Source organism: Colletes latitarsis, chromosome 1, assembly GCF_051014445.1.
Source record: "Colletes latitarsis isolate SP2378_abdomen chromosome 1, iyColLati1, whole genome shotgun sequence".
NCBI classification, from domain to species: Eukaryota; Metazoa; Arthropoda; class Insecta; order Hymenoptera; family Colletidae; genus Colletes; species Colletes latitarsis.
In genome coordinates, this window is record NC_135134.1 from 49,692,020 (window position 1) to 49,707,885 (window position 15,866).

General features: G+C 33.7%; 1 protein-coding gene across 2 annotated transcripts; it reads right to left on the minus strand.

Annotated features, from left to right (window-relative positions):
* Positions 1 to 219: 219 nt before the first annotated feature.
* On the minus strand, positions 220 to 6,981 carry Pink (WD40 repeat domain-containing protein pink). Of its 2 annotated transcripts, XM_076765275.1 has the most exons (6): positions 6,783 to 6,981; positions 6,412 to 6,522; positions 6,061 to 6,294; positions 3,699 to 5,653; positions 3,326 to 3,443; positions 220 to 3,223 (listed from the first exon to the last, which is right to left on the minus strand). In XM_076765275.1, the coding sequence occupies exons 1-6, from the start codon at positions 6,867 to 6,869 to the stop codon at positions 2,969 to 2,971; spliced, it is 2,760 nt and encodes a 919-aa protein (XP_076621390.1). In that variant the 5' UTR covers positions 6,870 to 6,981; the 3' UTR covers positions 220 to 2,968. The 2 variants fall into 2 exon arrangements, with proteins under 2 accessions (XP_076621390.1, XP_076621398.1); XM_076765283.1 differs by lacking the exons at positions 6,412 to 6,522; positions 6,783 to 6,981 and having other exon boundaries at positions 3,699 to 5,666; positions 6,061 to 6,194.
* Between the last annotated feature and the right edge of the window lie 8,885 nt (positions 6,982 to 15,866).

Consider the following 15,866-nt stretch of genomic DNA (forward strand, 5'->3'; position numbering starts at 1 on the left):
TCATTTTCTATTTATTAATATTTCTCTTATCGAATTATTTACTAAAATATTTGGAACGAATATTTTATTCAACTCGTTTGATAAGAGAAGATTGTAATAACCGAATGCAGGCAATTGCATTAAATAATTAATCGCTGAATATTATTTCGACAATGGTTTATGTAGATATAAGTATCTTTTTTATTTAGTCGTTACATTTATTGTAACTAACATGTTGGGTTCTACGAATTCTCAGATGTTCAAATTTCACTTGGAGACTTGAAACACACATGATATTGTAGTTTTAGAATCTTAGAAATTTGAACATCGTTGTACAATACTTTTATAAAAAAAATATTCTGTGTTCTAGTAACATTAGAATTTCTGGATTTTTAATTACATTAATAAATTGATCACTTTGTATTTATATGAAATTGAAAAATGTTGCTCATTCGTGTTGTAACGAATGGAATAGATTTTTCGAATTCATAGTGTAAATATTAAAGTTATAATGATCTTTGACCAGTTAAAATTAGTTACACAAAACTCGAGAATTAGTTTTCTTGTTCTAAAAAGGAATAAGCTATGCGAAGCTTTACATAATACATAGTATGTTATGAAAAGATATTTCTATAACTATATAAAATCATAATTTTTATAATGAGGAAACGAAATAATAGTCAATATCTTATGTCGTGTGTAAATATTAAAAAGTATTCTCTACTTTTGCATTTAGATTCGTTGCATTGTATTGCAAAGATTCTGAGTTATAAATGATCGAGAAGTTGTAAAAATTTGTAATAGACTTAAGTATTATGCGACAGTTCAGGCTGTTATTTATCTAGTCGATTACGAACATCAGCACTATCGTCGATAATCCAATCGTAACGTATTTATCGATGAAGCAGTGTCTTTTTAACTTCGATACAATTAGAAACTTGAGATTTTTTAATTTTTAATGTAACAAATGTGTTCAATCCGAAAAGTTTGTTATGTACCGTAATTTGTACCGTAATTTGAAATATTCGATAATATTTTTAGCTCGTTACTATATACTTCTATGAACAAAAATTTCTACTAAACTATGCAAATTGAGGCGTTCTTAAATATTATAAAACATTTCTTCTTTGATGTAAAAAAAAAAAAACACTCAGCTTTGGTTTCAAAGGATTTGTGAAAAGATAACAGAAACGTATTCACTTTTTCTTATAAAATTATTGTGTTCCTTTTGATGATGCTTTATATACTTTTTTTTATAGTTAAAATTACGAAGTAATAAGTGTCATCAATTGTATTAATAATCGTAATATTTCGTATTTTTAAAAGTAGATCGGTTATGGTAGTACAGCCGATGGTAAAAACATTCGTGGACTTGAGCGGTAAAATTAATCGTTAGAATAGGTTTTGTTTCATTTAGAAATTATACTTTGAGCAATAGTAGCGATTAAATTGATATAATAATATATGAAATCTCTATTTTCAACAATTTCTCTTATGGAACGAGGTTATGTAGACTGAATATTCCGCTCGTTTACCTGCGAGTGCGAGACTGCCGGAATGCACCCTCTATTCTTGCTAAACGACGACAAAATATTTTGGCCAATCAATATTATTTCTCAGATTACAAATCGTGACATAATATGTCTCATAAATACATATAATTTAGAGTTTTTGCTTTTCGAAAGTATATATATTAGCATTTTTACCCCAAGGGTATGGATTCGCTATGCAATACTATTGAAGCTACCCGAATATGTCGTACTTAAGTTCTCTACCCAACATACTCGGGTGTTGTTTCATGATATTAGACGATAAAAATGAATGCTGTATTAATAAACTATGAGATTTATTGATTATTCTCAAATAAATATTGCAGCATTACAAACAACATCACTGAAACATTTAAAAACGTAATCATTTGATTATACAAACATCGTATTCACAAACTAGTTCCTATCGTTAATTAATGATAATTTATCGTTTTACAAGAATAATGTATAACAGAACTACATAATCTGTATGTAGTTACACGAGTAACAGTAGGAGTTCTAGATGAATGAAAATAATTACAAAAAGAAGTGAATACGTTTTAATAGTTGAATCTTATTTATATGTAATTTTTCATGTTGAAAATTTTAGGAAGTGTACAAACATGGACTTATCAGAATACTACAAGTCCTTTGAAGAGATTGTTTGCTCAACAATTTCTTTTTTTACATGTAGAGGAAGAATGCCTTAACCTGTATAAACTTTTTTATACTTAAACAATAAAAATATCACGTAAGGTAAGTGTTGAACTGAAATTAGAATGCATCGCTTAATAAATGTACTAGATACACAATTGATAAGTAAATAAGTACAAATCAGATACATGAATATGAAACGGCGTGAATACTATTTTTCTAGGAAATATATTTAACAAAGTCAATACACATTATTTGGTTTATGAAGTTTATATGATTTTTGGCAATTATTACGATAATTTCAGTTTCTTATGATTTATTTCGTAAAATCTATGCATTTTAATTGATTGTGTAAATATTTAATGCTAGATTTTGATTCAAAGTATAACTTTTGTATTCCTTGTGTGACAAGTATGATACACATTATCATTTTTACTATTTAGTTTTGTACGAAAACAAAATTGTATTTTACAAAGTTTTAACAACGCCGTTCAATTAGTTACAATTTAATTATATCACCAGAGAGATTCAGGCATAAACGTTTATTTTCTAAGTTCACTTAACAGTTCATTGTTAAATCATAAAATTTGTCTGCGACAAAGATTTGTATTAGGACAATAAATTTACATATGTGCTTATAAAGCTAATTGTTCGTATTTTGTAAAAGTACACGCGAAAAATTTGTATTTCTATGACTAGACGAGCAACGTGCAATTTTTTCGCTTAAAAATCATTACGAGAGCTACGCTTACGCGTCAATAGTTCCTTTTACGAGATTTGTTGTTTGCCATATATGTATATACAATTTAAGAATGAAGATTACAGGTCGTAAGTTTCTTTTCTATCATACAGTTTACGTGATAAGCGTGGCCGCAACCAAATATTGCAATTCCATTGTTACCTAACAGAACTGGTGTCTGAAGGGACAACGTGCAACAGGGACATGTCGCGTGTTTATTTTGAAAATGCATCCCCCAATGATGAGCTCCGCTTCCAAATATGTTTTTATTAATAGGTCTATCTAGATCATTTTCGAGAACTTCTACCAGTTGATCTCGAATCTACAAAAAAAAAAAAAAACAAGGATAAGCAACGCGTGTATGTACTTTTTTGTATTTTTTATAATGTATCGTTTAACGTTTTCTGATCAAAGGATCGATTACCTTTGTGGAACATATTGTGCTGTATTCGGATGATCCGAGAGTGTTTTTATTGAAATTAACGACACGTTTCATTCCATGTTGATATAAGATCTTTGTAAATATAAGCGACTGAAATATACTGCAACAAATTATAAGTGATTTACAAAGCATGTGTATTTAGCGATTATTTCCTAATTTCATATTAACACGTTGAGTGTCATGCCTAGTCCTTTTGATATGGGGAATAAAGATAAAAATCTTGTGGTATCTAAATGTAATAAATTAATCCTAATACTCGTAAATTTTTAAATAATCGTAATGTTAAATAATGAAAAACTCGTTTGGTACTCAACGTGTTAAGCATTGCAATAGGTAAAATCATAAGAAAATTTACCTTTTATCAATAGGAACATTTGGTATAATCTTTTCCAACTTCACTAATAGCGTCATAGCAACATCGGGTCCTTGCTTTTTCATAATTTCATGTATCACATTACTCCATTTTATTGATATTTCGTTGTTTCCATTCTTTATAGATTTACTACAGAATAGACACTGTCCTTTCTCTATTTCTTTTACATACATTGCGACAAGGTTCCACTGTTTTTCATCCAATAAAGGCAACAGAATGGAAAGCACAATACTGTCTCTAATCTGAAGGCACTGTTGCAGTATATCGTTCATCGGTACACCGTGCTGTTCCACGTACATTGGTAAATATTCACGCCACATGTAAGGTACTCTGTTACATAAATTTATACATTGCTCTTTATTTTCAACTACAAATCTTTTAAGAAAGGGTCTACCAATCCCTAGGAACTTTGGCTCGACTAATTCGTTTGTTGGGCATGGACTACCACAGGTACACCTACTGCAGGTTTGTGCATTTATATTAACAAAAGCTTTCATTATCTGTTTTATAATGTACTTATTTTCGGTCGATTGAATTAATTGTGTTCGAGTATTCTCTAACAGAGTACTGAAATAATATAATTCTGCGCTCCTTACGATTTCATACACGAAGCTTTTTAAATCGGTTAATGCTTCGTACGAATCTCTGATAACATTCATTCTCCAATTTATGCGTGACATTATTGTCTCTAATTCCCCTTCGTTCATAGATAGTCTAATGTCTCGAATTAATGTGTATATAGCTTCCAAATCTGTTTGTATTCTTTGCATCGCACTTTTATTCGAATTCAATTCTTGTTTAGTCTCCGATAATTTTTCGTCATTACTTTCTACTTTATTTGTTGTATTGCAATTTCCATCTTCATCTTCCTTTATTTCATTGATCGAATCGGTTAATTCGGATTCACAAGGACTTCCGTTATTTTGCGAGGAACAATGAGACTTGTATTTAAAGTTTTCCTCATCTCGCAAGTCCGAATTTCCAGAATTAACGACAACGATACCCGAATCTAATTTCTTTGGGCTTATCTTAGAATTAGATTCCAATAGAAGCGTTAAAGGATGCAACAGCGTCGACAACTCGTCATTTTTAAGTACTTCAAACTTGTTTTCGATATCACATATTTTGTTAATCTCATTACTCTTTATTAACGTCTTCAGTTGTACTTTATGCAAAAGACACGTCTCTAAGCATTCGTAATATTTCTTCCTATTGTACAATTGTAATATTAGAGAATCTAAGAAACACAGAATTAAACAATGAAATTCTCCGTTGGAGGTCATCAAATATATTCTGTTTTCTATAGTCTCTGCCATACTTATATTCGAGAATTCGTTGTTCCAAAGTACTACTGTTGCGGTCAGAGGATCAACTATATACAGACCATTAGAAGTATACCAAAATAAATATTTCTCCGCTACGACAAACAAATGTGAAAAGATAACGGATTGCGGTGCCCAAGTTTCCTCCATTTGCTTCTGACAAGAGGATTTCCTAATATTCGGTCTGCATATCGTTACAGGTGGAATAGCTAGTGCTTTTTTAAACTGATGAGTTTTAATAACAAGTCCATTTGCAGACACTTCCCAAAGTCTAGAACCTGGCCGAGCGCAAAATATTTGAGGGAAATTTTCTACTTGTACGCTACTAATACCCTCGGGAATTAAATTAAAGGAACGTTTTCTATTGATTTTCTCTTCCTTTTGGTTAATTATGGTACTTTTAGTATTTGTAAGGTACGTTTTATAGAAACAAGCGCCGTATTCTCCGTTACGTGTTTTATTCCCTATTTGCTTGTATTGTTCTTGTACCGTATCGCATATATAACAACGAGTTAAGGTCGATACTAGCAATAAAGGTGAAGAGAAACTAAGTTGCACAATGGCCGAATCTAAATTCATTAATGTACAGGCTGGTGCTTGGAACATGCCGTTTACCTGAAACGTTATACTTTGTTTCTAATATAATTTATTTGTTAGTATTTATAGTAATTCTCCATTTATATAGGATGCCCTTCATTTTTTCGTTTATACTTCGATAGCGTGTTCTACGAATAAAAATAATATATTTAGGAAGCCAGAAAACTGGTCTTCTTGTATTCTCTTAACAAATTCGTTTAATAATAAGTTTTGCATAAGAGTATATGACATGGATACATGTGGGTAGGAATAGCATTATCACATTTTTCATAGTTGTTACAACTTTTTAACAAAGCATTTATACACGTTTTGCTATATCACATTTTAGTCTTATTTTAACTTGTAGGACACAGTGGCAAAGTATGAACAGAAAAATGTAGGACATGCGAATGGAACCAATTGAAAAAGCAAAGACAAAGACTTACAGTGAAAATGGATAATGTCATAATGGAAATTTTGCCATTCCAATCTCCAATATATATTTCAGAACTATTATCATTCCAACAAAGGCAGTTAATTTGTTCGTTTTTATGTTCCATTGAAATGGCTATCAATTTTGGCGTAGGTTTCAAAGCTACCAAACAAACCACTCTACGTATTGTTGCCAGTGCAATTATCTTTTCATCAGGTGATATGAGAACATGAGAAACTGCTCCTTCCTATTATTATAAATGTCATTGTTAATACATGTTTTTGCAGCAAAATTAATATCAAAATTAATATTGATACAAATTAGTCAGTTTGTTACAGTAAAAAATTAAAAAAAGTTTACGTACTGATAAAGGTATTAGTTGTAAAAACGAGCATGGTTTCCTTGAAAACAGGTAAATACTGCCACTGGTTGAACCCAATATAATGTAATTGGGAGATGTATTGAAACATGTGTACTGTAAAGTAATGAAAAAACTTAATAATTAATTAGCATAGCAATGAAACTGTAGACATTTAAATCAACATTGATTAATTCTACAAGCAACAGTACAATTACTGTAATAATAATAAATTATTATCTAACAACTAGATTCACATTGCACGTATTGGACAAAAGATTAATCAATAAAAATATTGTAAATATTGACAAATGAATATCGTATCGTTTTATTTACTATTATTAAATACGAATAATTTCGTTGTTTAAAACAAATACCTTGATTCGTTGGGTCGAATTGATAGGTTTATAAAGAAGAGAATTTATTTCTTCGTATTCTGACAAAACGTAAGGAAACTCCTGCATAGTCTGTATAAATCCCGCTCGTTATAAGAGAACGCAAATGTTAAAATTAATATGCACGGAGAAAGGTTAACCGAGATAAACTCTGCTAAATTTTGACATTTAAATACACGGAATACCATACAGTCATACAGTATCGGTGTCACTAGATGGCAGACTGGGTGGCGAAAGGAAACTGCTTCGGAGAGCTTCGGGAATTCGAGAAAGAAGGCGAATGTGAGTTTTTCAAGAATTTGAAATTACAACAAGAAATTACGTATCTTGTACATCAATTATTGTTTAATTATGATTAGATGTGTTTACAGCAATGTATTTGATTTTAATTTGTACTTTATTTCTGTAGTAATCTCTGATTGGAATTCGAATTGAGACCTGGGCCATTATTATTCAGTATGTAATTAGTTGTATAACTTGTAACTGTATAATATAATTATTTAATAATTAATTCCATAGCAAATAATATAAACTATTCTATTTCTCGTAACAATCGACAAAAATATTTCATTGTGTGTGAAGTTTCCACAAAAATTCAAATCCACTCGTCGAATATAGATCGATTTAGGTTTAAATCACTTTCAAATAAGTAACTCTCGGCATACTTAGTTTTATTTTTCACTATGTGCGGCGTTGAATTCTTATTCTAAATTAAATCAATAACGTTGAATCGCGATACGTATAATAAAGAAATCTTCGACGTTAATTTTAAAGTTCGCGACGAAGCTTATGTCTAATGTACATGGAATTATATGTCCCTCGGCGGATGACTCCTTCAGCGAATGAAAATGTAATTTTCATGCATGTTCGAGACCCTAAGCGCACTGCTAAAAGTGTGAAAAATTGGCTCAATACTAAAAAATTTTCTGTTTTGTATTGGCCTTCACAGAGCCCCGATCTCAACACCATAAAAAATCTATGGAGATTACTGAAAAGACGACTTCGGGATTTATATGACTTTCAACCAACTTCAATCACGAATTTGCATAACAGAATTCAAGAACAATGGGAACAAATATCTCCAGATTATTGTAAAAAGTGAATAGAAAGTATGTCAAAGAGAATTAGTGAAGTTTTGCAAGTAAAAGGGTTGTAGACGAAATATTAAAAATGAATAATATATTAAATATTGTCAAATATTGGACGTGGTGCAAAACTGAGTCAATCTATTGTTCGTATTATTCATAAACAACAAGATGTTAATTACTGAAAGACTTTTTTATATTACTTCTAACTGTGATAAAATTATTATCCGCGATGTCCGATTAACATTTATTTTTTTATTTCCTAGTCTTGAGATACACTCCTTCAAAATGGAACAAAATGTTAAAAAGATCGTGCATTAAATTTTAAGAGGATCCTTGTAAGAAGGCTTTAATCTTCGACTTGGTCGTGGTTTTAATGGGTCGTTGGTTATTCGCTGGTCAACAACGATTGGGTAATGGTCATCGATGGTCAACAGTGAGGCTGACATCAAGATCAAAGGTCCAGGAATCCAAAAGGTAGGGCCAACCGAAATAGTTGTTCGGTAGACCAAATTGTCTTTAACTGTCAACTTGGTCTCCGTCTCCCCACTCTTCCACCTTAGGAAGAGGTATATAAAGAGTCACTGCTAGCGTACTCACTCAGTCTCGCGAATTCGGGGGCCTACCTCTGGCTATTAGTGAACTGGGCTGATCACTGATGACCAGGACTGACCAGGACTGACCAGGACTGACCAGGACTGACCAGGACTGACCAATGCTGACCAATGCTGACCAATGCCGGGCCGTTGTGAGTAACAATAAGAATTCGTGAGTTGCATATGATTTTTATTCCTCCGGCCCCCATGTCGGTTAGGACGAAAGGTCCTAACCGACATGGGTGACTGGTTGTATACGTGCTCTCTTTGGCAAGTGTAATGACCGAGTAGTAACACATGTATATTGTTTTATCTTCGGATCTTTTGGTTAAAATTCGAATCTTCTTGCATACCGCGATTTTTGAGATGACAAATGTCATAGTAGATTCAATTATTTGAAATTTGACACTCATTTTAAAATGAATATATAATGAGTACATACATCATTTTCTCTCGTTCGTTCGTTCTCTGGTTCTCGCTTTCCGAGATTATGTCTCGACTGAAAGGACCAGAGAGTTTTGCTCGATCACCTCTGTTTATTGGAATGAAACACGTGATCACCTGTGTAGTAGGTCTGATAACTCTAACCGCTTCAACCCCGGTGCAGCTTGGTTCAGCTTAAGTGGGGCCTTGGCGGAGGGATTATTCTCCTCTTTATCCGGAAAAGAGCATAACCGACGTCGAGAGGTCTTGATTCAGGTCCTTTCTCAGTACTAAGTCGGGTCCCTTTGTAATCGTGTGTTCTCTGGGACCCGGCGGTGTACGTAGAGAAGTAGAGTGACCAGTTTCAACCGTGACTTGCTTTTCTGATAATCAAGGCCGGGGGGGATCAATTTGATACCCACACTCACTGCACGCTATGAGCACGCGTCGGGTCGCGTCGCGTTTTATTTAAGCGTGCGATGTTTTTGCACGCCGCGATTTTTAGTATGACAAATATCGTACCGTCGATCGGAAGTAGAGTCATGATTCTAATATCTTTTACTTATAATTATATTCATTTTAAAATTAGTGTCAAATGTGTAGTTTCCGATTGTTCTTTATATTTTTCAGTAATTAAATTCACTTTCACAATTGATTTTACGACTTTGGGTATCTTCGATATCGAAGATAACCAAAGTCTTTCTTTACTTATTAAAATATATCATTAGATTTACGTGCAAGAAGATATTTCGCGACGAATACATTGTAGAATCAAAGTAACATATATTATGTACTATTTTTACTTTGCCACTACACTTGCCAGGAGTTGTAGTATCTGTAGTTTTACGAATGTCAAATTTTTGTTTGTTCTATTTCTAATCTATTAAATTTCTGTTACAGAGCATATTCCTATGGAAGTTCTAGGTTTACAGAAGTAAGAATTAAGAATTGTTACAATTTTGTTTCATATTGTTTTGTTTGTGTTTCAGGAAATCATCGTGGGATAAACACAAGATACAACAGAGGTACATATTTTAATGTATTTTGTTAAATAATCAGATAGGTAGGATGTGAATTAATTTAGATTTATAGTTAGGCAGGAGTTTAGTTCTCTGTATTAACTATTCTATCAGGCAGGCTATATTTTGTTGTTTTGTTGAGGGGCATTTATAGGCAAATTCTTTCTCAGAAAATTCTTTTGTTGGTTGTTTCCTTCGTTGGTTGCATTTCCGTTTATTGCTTCTTCAACCAACGTTATCTATTGTATTAACTATTATGTCAGGCAGGGTTCTATTTGAATACAAACTCTCGTTTTGGTTCAAATACTCTCTTCGTTGGTTGTGCACCTTTCGCTGGTTGCACTTTCGTTTGTTGCTTCCTCGACCAACGATCGTTGGTCACAGAAGCTCTTTATTAATGGAGGGTGGATGGGATTCGGTTAGGGTGGGTCTCCATTCGCAGCAACCTCCACGTGGTGAGACCTGGGTAATATTATTTAGCGTTTAATTAATAATCGTATCATTCTTAGCTGAGTAATGCAATTATTAATTAAAAACTAAATAATATTAGCAAATTGGCTGCGATCCGCCTTGCATAGGTCATCATAAATATAGAGTTTCTTCGCTAGGTCAGTTTGGATTTCAAAAAAACGTCCTTACATTTCTAAAGTCAACGCAATTATTTTAATACGTTCTATAATCGTTTAATCTCGTGAATATTTCAATTCCTGCGTAAATATTGAAATCAATACATTAAAATTGTTCGAATTTTTCATTGTAAGAGTCGCTAACATAAAGGGTGCACCGGAAGGGTGGTGAAATCGAGTCCAACATATTGGAAGGTGGCATATCGTATTATCGTTGTATATCGGAAGATATCAGATTAATAATTAATTAATGATTTATTGTCTTTATATCCTTGTGATATCATAATAAATAACAGCCAATCACAGGCGCTGCTTGAACATCGAATATCGATCTGTTAATCGACATACAAGTAACTAGATCGATTGAAATATATTAATTATAACTATAGAAACATATAACGTGTAAATATTGACTTTTAATCTAAATTGCAATCAGTTTCTCATATAAATGTTCCTTTTGTGTATAGTATATTTTCGAAAATTATTTATTTCAGTTTTCACTAGATTTACATAAAAATCTACCTTGATTCTCTATCGATAACATTGGGCTTGATTTATGGTAAGAAGTTGGTAGTACAGACATAAACGAAGTGTGGCGTAGATTTCTCAGACGAACATTTTTTCGTAATACACGGATTAAAGGTACAGGCAATGCATAGTGGAGATGTGTAAAGCAACTTTTTTTTTCGTGTCGCGAGAATCTAACCGAGCGTTGAAAAAACAACAAGCGTATCAGATGACTGACCGTGACTTACGAATGCTAGCAACGGTAATAATGAAACTACTTTTACAAAATACTGGAGAATACAAAAGAAATAGATACAGACAAGCAATAGACTAGGGCAGTATTTAGTGGGAGATAGAGTCCTATGACGCAAAGGAAAAACATCGTGAAAAATGAATGTCTTTCTATATTCTATATATACTATTTGTCTATTGTTGTTGCATTCACAAAATTTGTATAAAAAGCATTGATTAAAATAGTGATAATGTATTTCAATCGATCTAGTTACTTGTGTGTCGATTAATAGATCGATATTCCTTGTTGAAACAGCGCCTGTGATTGGCTGTTACTCATTGTGACGTCACAAGGATATAAAGACAATAAATCATTAATTAATTGTTAGTCTGATATCTATTTGTATTTATTTTCTGTATTTACTTTATTTATTTTCAGTTATTCGAGATATAAGGTTTAATCTTTTCTTCCGAAATACACATCGAGACGGACTACGTGACCATCTTACCCCGCTCCCCACCCTTTGCCCCCCGCGGGAGACGTGTCCGTTCCTGTCAGTCATTCGTCCTCTGGAAACTCGTGTGATGAGATGCAGTGACAGGCTTTGCGTTTAATGAGGTACGTAATTCTTAATTATTGTCATCTTAATGTTCCAAATCGCTCGTAGTACTTTCCTTTACTGTCTGTTAGTGCTTTCGTTTAATATTAACACGTTTCTGACGTTCAAGTCAATCGGAATCGCGAAAAATGTTTGATCTGTTTCGTACGTGCTCTTCCTATACATAATCGTCGTCAATTATGAAGTCTGTAAACATAATTAACAATTCATGGACCATATTTCGGTTTCAGTGGACGTTTAATTAAGTTGTAGGTACATTTATTTTAACGCATTGAATCGTAATATGTGTTTTATCGCTGTTACAGATTTCGATTGTCGAGTTCGACTGGAGGGACGCTATCGACATGCAATCGACGCCATGTTTGGAAATTGCAAATGGAAGGAATTGAAAATGGAATATTGGGGGAATCAACTTCATTACAAGTGAGTTTGTACCTGCATATGATTTACATATTTTTGTGTTTTTATCGGTCAAATTTAATACTAAATTTATAAATAGAGATGTCTGAGTGATTACTTAATTATTTCTTATTTCTTATTTCAGTATTTTTTCCAGAAATTTTAGTGACCGCGCGCAATGCGGTCGGTAGAGTCAGTGTTTGTTGCGTAGATTAGTTGATTGTTTTTCGAAGCACAGTTGCTTCGAGTAGAGTTTCGTTTATACTTTAGGCACACGCGAAGGTCGAGTCAGTGTATATTGCGCATTTTTATATATTTTCCAGAGCGTCGTGGCTCTTTGCTTTCGAAATCGCGATAGTAGAGCCTCTTGTTCGCCGACTTTGATTTTCGGTCGCGTTAGTTTATTATTTTTTCAATATTTCTTTTTCATCTTTCTTTTAAAAATTAAAATTACTCGACCCCGGTGTTAGAATCAGTGCATCATCAAACAGCAATATATCTGTATTGAGCGAAAGTCTACGAATAAAAAACGTAAGTATCATCCTATTTTATTCTCTGCACCTTTAGAAAAAAATAATATTTTCAAATTTTGCCAACGATTTAAAATTTTTCAAATGATCAAAAGCCTGTAATTAGTTTTGAACGTAGTATCTTTTATATTAATTTATTAGATGTATACCTATAATTTGTACAGTAGATTATGATTGTTTTCTTGTGCTTTACAGACTATGGATTTCATCCTTACATCCTGGAAACCAGCAGGACGATGCAGATAACTTGGGCTGATGTATTTCACTGGGCAGCATCGTCGTCGTCGTAGTCAACGATTGGTGAGGCGCATGTGATTTTTGTCCCTCCGGTCCCCAATCATGTTGTAGGGCGAAAGGTCCGAAACAACACGGGTGCCCGGTTGTATACGTAGTATTTTTGGCGAGTAGTGACCACGGGTATTTTTTATACCCGTGAATAGGAACATACGTATATTGTTTTATTTTATAGATCAGGTTAGGGTCTTTTTGTACTCCGCGATTTTTAGTATAACGTGAAATTTGTCAGAACATAAAAATAAATTCTTTGACTTGTAATATTGATTGTTTTTTATATTGTCCGTGCTTCATATGAAAATATAATTTGATGACTTATTATCGAAGGCATTAAAGTCTTTTTTTATTCAAAAAGTTGATGTTACATTCATGTACAAAAAGACGTTTCGCGATGGGTAAATTCTTGAGTCAAAGTAACATGCATTATGTACTACTTTCATCTTAAAAAAATACGCTTTGACAACAGAATTGCCCAAGGGTTAAATATTTTCATCAGTTTGCTTCAATAATTTTTCCTTACATTTTCAAAGTAAATTATTTTATTGTAAAGTCATTTGTCTTAGAAAATTCAATTTTAATCAGAATAATTTCCTTTATTAATAATATTTTTCATTATTATTGTATATTAAAATTTTGCTCTCTATTTATCAGAAATGTAAAGTCCAGTAAAAGAAATAAAATAAGAAAGAATATATAAATACTATTTCGTTATGCGCTAGTATTTACAGTAACCATTTTTTCTAGTTCAGGATTTTCAGGTTGCCTTTCCGTGTTCATTGCCTAAACTCACCCAAGTGCCCAGGTGCTACTTGCGTGAGCGAAGGCAACGAGCACGATGACTTAGTTTCTAAAAATTTCTAATAATATCTATGTGCGACTGACATTGAATTAGTGTATCGTGCGCGACGCAATTTCACATGTGTGTGTGTGGTTAGGCTGTGAAATTGCGTCGTTTTAAAACTTTAATATAATTTACAAATAAAATTCTATTTCATCTTGCTCATACATTTTGCAAGTTTAAAGACAATAACATAAAGTATTTAATGAAACATAGATGCAATTAATTTCTTGATTTTAAACAGCAGAATGCAGAAAATCATTTTATCAAAGCTTCTATTATTTGAAAGTTACTTGAAATACGCAATGGTCGCTAGTCTTTGTCGGTTGATTTCAGGTACTGGTACGTACACATTAGAGTGTGAATGTTGTGTGGAATGTTCGGGTGTCGGAGGAACCCCGGGGCGTCCTCTCTAGTGTAGGCTTTTGCGCCCGGACATTATGTGTGAGAACCGTGGAGCGTACGTTTGCGAGAATGAGTTTTGCAATTTTTTAAATATAGCGTTAGGTAGGTAGGTAACTTGCTTTCTGGTATGTGTGTTAGATATAAGTAGGTAGGGTCAGGGCAGGACTGCCACAGGTCCTGTACCTGTAGTTCGATTTGGAGAATCGAAACGTTAGCCGATCCAAACGGATTGTACCGTTTGTTTTGGTTTTACTTTCTGTTCTTGGAATCGCGCGACTTTACAGTCGCTCTTCGCGGTTGCGTTCGTTCGCGGTAGGATCCCCGAAACGCTCGTCCCGCTCGAGTTTCTCCACACCTGGTCCGATAACGATTCGTAGAATCGTTGGAGGACTGTGTATTGGAATCTCGAGCGTAGGTTTAAGTTTCAGGCTCTGGCAGGACCGCCGAAGAAAGAAGAGACTCGATGGAGTCGAAGAGGCCCTGACAAACTGTCGCAAGAGTGGGCTGCAACAAATGGTTCTTCATCTTCATCTTTGGATGAGGATGGAGAGTCATTCCATGTTCCTATTATGTCACTGTTGTCGCCTGTAGTTGTAGTACTTGTAGTTTTTCAGATGGTACCTTCTCCAGCATCACGAAGCAGCCTGGAACGGCTGTACACATTAGTAAAATTAGTGTTGCGTATTAAATAATACGCGATTTTATTAGTGTCGCGAAATATGAATAACAAACGCGTTTGCTTCCAGGATAGCGTTGCGAATAAGATCAGTATATCACGATAACAGTTAGAGTTGCGAACGATGAATATTTTTCGCGTTTTCTTTCAGAGTAGTGTTGCGAATAAGAATTTTGATAGCGGTTTGTTATCAGCGTTGCGTAGTATGAATTACTCGCGTTTCTTTGCCTAGTTACAGTTGTAAATAATTAATTGTAAAGTTCCATTTAGTGTTGCGAACAATGAGAATTTTTCGCGTTTGCTTTTCCAGGGTAGAGTTGCGTATAAATACGAATTGTGGTTTGTAGTAGCGTTGCGAAATATAAAAATTATTCGCGTTGTAAATATAATATTATGAATTTTATCGCGATTGTTTTTAGTGTTGCAATTATTTTTTCGCGTTTACTTTCCAGGGTAGGATCCAACAATTACAAAGCAGCTGATTTAGCTGCATCAGCTGAAGTCCTCCGGTGCCTGAGACGGCTGTTCTTAATTTTGAACCGCGACTTAATTCTGGTTGCTAAATTTTCAATCGCAATTGATGCCAGATTCTGATCTGTATAGCTTCAGTTTGTTGAAGAAGAAAAGAATTCCTCTAATTTCATTTCCTACCGTCATAAGTGCTATGATCGTTTTCTATAGCCCGTTGGTAAGGTTGCGAGTGATACCGACATGGTAATGGGGCTCTAGAACCCCATGGACCTAAAAAATGCGTTAGATGTCACGACTAGGCACTTGTCTCACAGACGAGGTATACGAGTGACTTTACATCAGAATT

Excerpts from the sequence above, each read along its gene's own strand:
- Pink (XM_076765275.1), bottom strand. The coding sequence starts at position 6,869 with ATGCAGGAGTTTCCTTACGTTTTGTCAGAATACGAAGAAATAAATTCT. Across the intron at positions 5,654-6,060 it reads TGACATTATCCATTTTCACT|GTAAACGGCATGTTCCAAGC; the intron begins GTAAGTCTTTGT and ends ATAACGTTTCAG. Across the intron at positions 3,444-3,698 it reads AATGTTCCTATTGATAAAAG|TATATTTCAGTCGCTTATAT; the intron begins GTAAATTTTCTT and ends AATTTGTTGCAG.